General features: G+C 53.0%; 1 protein-coding gene across 5 annotated transcripts in view; it reads left to right on the top strand.

Annotated features, from left to right (window-relative positions):
- The first annotated feature begins 2,687 nt into the window (after positions 1–2,687).
- Positions 2,688–6,000, top strand: part of EPS15L1 (epidermal growth factor receptor pathway substrate 15 like 1) — a 97,733-nt gene continuing 94,420 nt past the window's right edge. For all 5 annotated transcript variants that reach the window (XM_049640126.1, XM_049640125.1, XM_049640124.1 and 2 more), the window contains exon 1: positions 2,688–2,750. In XM_049640126.1, the coding sequence (XP_049496083.1) occupies positions 2,718–2,750 (33 nt within the window). In that variant the 5' untranslated portion in view covers positions 2,688–2,717. The remainder of the gene's footprint in view (positions 2,751–6,000) is intronic.

Below are 6,000 nucleotides of genomic sequence, written 5' to 3'. Positions count from 1 at the left end.
CCACAACACAGCGGGACGTTTGTCACCACGGCTGAACCTGACACATCGTGATCTCCCAGAATCCATAGTTTACAGTAAGATTCACTCTTGGTGTTGTACATTCTATGGAGGGATGCATTTTCAATCTTATTTAATTAATTAAATTAAGTTAATTTGAATTTAGTCAGCCAACCTGACGGGTGGCCGCCATGTTGGACAGTGCAGCTCTGTCCAGCGAGAGAGGCCCAGGAGGGGGGATCACTGCCCAGTGTGGTAGTTACAGGAGTAAGAGGGAATCCCCGGCCGCTGGCTGGGTGGGACTCACACCACCAAGCCTCTGTGTCCAGGCAAGAGGATGCAGGAGAGTCTCTGTTGTCCTGGTCTCTATAGGCTCTGACACCAAGGCTGGAAGCCTGCATATGCCATTTCACGGACACCCGTGCCCATTGGTTTCCTGTCATGTTCCGTCAGAAAGAAGTGGGAAGGCAGGTGGAGAGGAGAAGCCATTTTTTTTTCAGGCTTCTGCGGGCATCTCAGGCATGGTAAGAACAAAGCAGTGGCTTTAATGATGGGCAGAAGCAGCAGTGGCTGGGGACTGCGGGCTTCCGGGTTCCTGCTCAGGGTCCAGTGATTTTGGGTTTTGGGCCACACCTTTTTCCCTTTTGACCTTTAGTCTTAGAAGCGCTTGAAGCTCCCTACAGTTACTAATCGATAGGCGACCTTATATGCCTGTTCTGTTTTTCGCATACTTTTGTACTCATTCTCCCGTATGAAACATCCTCTGTGGGAAATACCTAAGATGACTTTTCCTGGGGTGCCTCGGCGGCTCAATCAGTTAAGTGTCTGACTCTTGGTTTCGGCTTCTGTCACGATCTCATTGTTCGTGGGGTCAAGTCCTGCGTTGGGCTCCACGCTGTCAACATGAAGCCTCCTTGGGATTCTTTCTTCTCCTCTCTCCGCCCCTCCCCTGGGTGCACTCTCTTGCTCTCTCAAAATAAATAAATAAACTTAAAAAATATTTAAAAAAATAAAATGACTTTTCCTTATGGAACACAGACTAATAAAGCACTCAAGACAGCTAAAAGCCTTGATCACCGCACCTAGACCACCACTACGCTTTCCAGCTGACCCACTCCCTTCCGTCCATCTATGCTCGGTACATTTTGCCTGCTGCATCCAGAGCCACCACTCTAGAACACAAATCTGATCATGTTTAGATCCCTCTTGTGGCTTCCCATTGTTTTTTGGGGGGAATGGGACAGAGGGAAAGGGAGAGAGTGAGAATCCTTTTTTTTTTTTTTTTAAACATACTCATTTTAGAGAGACAGAGTGAGAGCAGGGGAGGGGCAGAGGGAGAGGGAGACACAGAATCCGAAGCAGGCTCCAGGCTCTGAGCCGTCAGCACAGAGCCCAATGTGGGGCTCAAACTCACGAGCCGTGAGATCATGACCTGAGCTGAAGTCGGACGCTTAACCAACTGAGCCACCCAGGCGCCCCAGGAGAGAGAGTCCTAAGTAGGCTCCACGCTCAGCACAGAGCCTGACACGGGGCTCGATCCCACCACCTGGGATCATAGGATCAGTCAGATGCTCAACCAACTGAGCCAACCAGGTGCCCCTTCCCATTGATCTTTATACAGGGGATGGAGAAGTGTAGGAGCACGATGAGACTGAAAACTTAGAGCAGACAGCAAAACACTCTCAAGATGAGACCAGATGACACATGGTCTCATATCATTGCTCTTTACTCAGGGGTGTCTCATAAGATCAGCAGGAGCTTGTGAGACTCCCAAATGGAAGAGGGAGACAGGAAGCTGTGCCCCACCCCTGAGATCACATGGCCTTCTAGCTTGCCTGCCTGAGAAACAGGGCCTGATCAGACTCACTGTGCCACCATCACAGGAGGAGGGCAGGTAAGGGGATGCCCACCTGCCCTGAAGAGACCTTGCGGTCAGCTGCCCAGGACTCCTTCTTCATCTTGTTAGTGGAATCCTTACTCATCCTGTTAGTGGAATCTGGCCACAGAGGAGTGTGTGTCCCTTGCGAATGGAAGACAAAACGTCTGAGAAATAAATGCCCTCTCCAGTACCGGTTCTCCAGCAAACCTCCGGTGCCTGCTCTGTGCCAGGCACAGTGTGAGACATGGAGGTGGAACGACAGCAAACATATATTACCACTCCCACTTTTCAGAAGGGGGGACTAGGGGCTCCGAGAAAGTAGTTAAGTGACTTGCTAAGGTGATTTGCCTCCTGCTAGAAATGGGAGCTGGGAAATCATCACACACACACACAGACACACACCCTCCCACCCCCCCACCCCCCCCACACATACACCCTATCCTGGGAACAGCGAGTGTAGTTGGGCACGGCGAGGTTTCTGACGCTCCGCGAGGTGCGTAACAACCTTCCCATAAGGATTTGCCAGGCGCACGGAAAAGGGAACGGCACCTGAAAGAATGACAGCATGTCAGACTTACGCAGCGGACGGAGGGGTAACGGGGCAAATAGGCTGGGTTCACACGGCGGGACCCGCGCGCCTAACCGGCCCCGCCCCCTCCCGGCCTGGGCTAGGTGTGCGCGGCCCCGCCCCCGCCCCTTCGGTTTCGGTTGCGCGTGCGCAGCCCTGCTTCGGTCCCGCCCCTTCCCGGACTCAGCTGCGCGCGCACCGCCCCTCGCACCAGTGCGCACGCGCGGCCCCGCCCCCGTCTCCCCGGCGCTCGGAGCCCGAGTCCGCGGGAAGATGGCGGCCCCGCTCATCCCGCTCTCCCAGCAGGTATGGGCCAGCGGGCGGGGGTGCAGCGCCGGGGCGTAAGGCGCGAGGCGGGCGCCCCGGGGAGACCGATGCGCGGGGAGGCCCACCCGGGCGGCGGCGGCTCGTGCTGACGGGCCCGCGCGGAGGGAGGGCGAGTGGGCGGGCGGTCCTGAAGGTGACAGGCCGGCCCGGCCCGCGGCCTCCCGCGCCCTGGAGACCCTCTGCGGGCGGCGTCCAGGCGGGGCTGCTGCATGTATCTGCATGGTTCAGGGCCCGGGCCCGGCTACGAGTCTGGCCTTTGCCGCAGCTCCCAGGCCGGGCGATGCACGGTGGCACTGGGCTCTCACTCTGGGAGGTGGGCGAGGGGAGCGAGCCTTTCTGCCGGTGCGACAGCCCCGCGAGTCTTTGTTTTCTGCCGGGTCCCAGCGCCGGCGAGGACGGTGTCCCCGCCGGGGTGGAGGGCAGAGCCCTGCCAGAGCCAGGACCCTCCAGCAGTGCGATCCCGGACTCATCCCTCCCTTGGGAGCTGTTTCTGCCACCCTTGAATTGAGAGAGAGGAGCTCGCACGTCTCCTTTCTGCGTCTTCAAATCTGCCTGATGGTCTGTCTTACTAAGGGGCAGTAACAGCGGCGCGACATATAACGTGCAAAAAAGAGCCTTGCGCAGGCAGCTTTGCTTTCTGGGAAGGATGTTCATTCATTTATTTGTCTGTCAAATGTGCGTTGGGCCAGGTGCTGGGAGTGCAGCAGTCACCCAGACAGACAAGGTCGCTGCTCTCCTGGAGGTGACACTCTTATGGGAACTAGAAACTACCTGTGTCCTGCTAACGACAGCTGCCTTTATTTACTGAATACTTGTGTTGTACCAAGCGCCATGTTATAAGCACTTTGAACTATCTAGCACGGAGTTGGAATTAAGAGTGAAGACACGGGGTCATGTCATCTTGCTGTTTAGTTCTTGGCTCTGTCATTTATTCCTTTGAGTGTGCTTGGGTGAAGTGCTTAGAACTCATCTGGAAAATGGAAATATAAAACATATAGGGATGATGTGAAGATTAAGCATGTAAAACGCTTAGTAAACAGTGCCTGGCACATCAAAGCACTCCGTGAAACTATAATTATTACCATCATTTAATTCTCTGGCAGATTGGGACATACGGGAATGTAGACCACAGCAGTAAGAATGCCGAACCTTAAGAGAGCTGATAGGTAGGTTGACATGACTGGTCAGCTTTTCCAAGGAGAGAGACATACCTGCTAAATCTTACAAGAACTAGCCAATTTGTAACGCCGTCACGAAATTAAAAGTGTTAAAGGCCAGTGGTTATTAATTAATACATTCTTATAACAGGTATGAAAGTGCTATGTAAATTAGGTGCTCTACGGATAGGGGGTATTATTATTAATAGCCACTCGCTATAGTTTAGGATATGTGCATTGGGTGAAACTCACTTAGGCTCACTTAATGAGAACGTGCTCCCATTTTTTGGGGGAGGGGAAGAATCTTTTTGAAACTTCCTTTGACTTCCTGTCAAATTTTGACAGCCCTAATTTGAACTTTGATGACAACAGTGGCTAATGTCTATTGAGTGCGTTGGAGTTTAAGTGCTTTCTAACATGTTGGCACTTATCCCCACAACAAGGAGAAGGAAATTCTCATTTTACTGATGCAGAATTAGGTTCAGAGGAAGGCCACTGTGAGTTAAGGAATGGAAACATGATTTGGGTCCTGTGATTCATGTGCTTAGCACCCTTTGGGATAAATTCCCAGTTCTTTCTCAGGAAGCCTCGCTGGTCTGGTGCCTGCCAGCCCTCTCCCGCCTCCTGCTTTCCCTGGTCCCCACCCTGCAGCCATACTTGCTGCTTTTCTGCTCCTCCCACAGTCCCAGCTTTCTCTGTCCTCAGGGTGTCTCACTAGTTGTTCCTTCTTCCAGAAGTGCTCTTCCCTGTCTCTTCCCTTGGTGCTTTTGGTTCCTGGGTCCTTTCCCTCCTTTGGGCGGTAGCTCAGATGTCATTCTTCCCAGAGGCCTTTGCTGATCGCTTGTCATAAGTAGAGCCCCTTCCATCCCACCAGAAATGTGTTTTTTCCACACACCCCTCGGCACCAATCAATGGTTTACACCCAGGCACCCAGGGAGAGCAGGTACAGGCCTCTTGATCCTGTGACCAGCCCCCAGGAGGTGTCTCAAGGTAAACTCTTTTTTTTTTTTTTTTAATTTTTTTTTTCAACGTTTTTAATTTATTTTTTTTTTTGGGGACAGAGAGAGACAGAGCATGAATGGGGGAGGGGCAGAGAGAGAGGGAGACACAGAATTGGAAACAGGCTCCAGGCTCCGAGCCATCAGCCCAGAGCCTGACGCGGGGGTCAAACTCACGGACCGCGAGATCGTGACCTGGCTGAAGTCGGACGCTTAACCGACTGCGCCACCCAGGCGCCCCTCAAGGTAAACTCTTGAGGCACCCATGACTTATACATGCCAGCGCCATTTCCAGGTGGCTTTTCTTCTCTATGTGTGGGATGGGGACAGGGGTGGGAGTTGCAAGAGACTGACAGCCAGGAGCCCATGACACGTTTAGGTCACAGACTTCTGTGCTTTTTCCTGTTCCTTTACACGTTTGTTGAACAAAGGCGTGACCAGGCTTTCTTCCTTCAGGTAGTTATCTGACATTTCTCTACACCTGTTCTTTTTTGTTGTTGTTAAGTTTATTTATTTTGAGGGAGATTGAGCACCAGCTAGGGAGGGGCAGAGAGAGAGAGAGAGAGAGGGAGGGAGAGAGAGAGAACCCCAAGCAGGCAACACGCTGTTGATGCAAAGCCCGGCACAGGGCTGGAACTCATGAACCGTGAGATCATGACCTGAGCCGAAATCAAGAGTGGGACGCTTAACCGACTGAGCCACCCAGGCGCCCCTCTTTATACCTGTTCTTATGGGAAGCTCTGCACTAGGTGTTCCTGTCGGCCAAGGTGTGAGGCTTAGCCCGTCCAGCCGCTTTCAGTCTAAGCTGAGCGATCACACAGGTTCACAGATAATTCGCGGAGATGCGTGGATAGGATTCCAGGATAATTTCTGGTTGGGGGCATTCAGGGAGCCGCCTGGAGCGCGAGGCTGTGCTCTGGTTGGACTGAGGTGTAGAGCACACTTGGAACATTCTTGGAACACGGAACTTGGAACATGGATGGCCAGGTGAAGGTGAGTAAAGCAGCTGCTCGCAGGGTTGCAGAGGGGAGAGGGGCTGTGTGTTTCCCCTCTGTCGCCAGCACTTTTGCTATA

Source organism: Panthera uncia, chromosome A2 (assembly GCF_023721935.1).
Source record: "Panthera uncia isolate 11264 chromosome A2, Puncia_PCG_1.0, whole genome shotgun sequence".
Classification (NCBI taxonomy): domain Eukaryota; kingdom Metazoa; phylum Chordata; class Mammalia; order Carnivora; family Felidae; genus Panthera; species Panthera uncia.
This window is presented reverse-complemented; position numbering and strand designations above follow the sequence as displayed.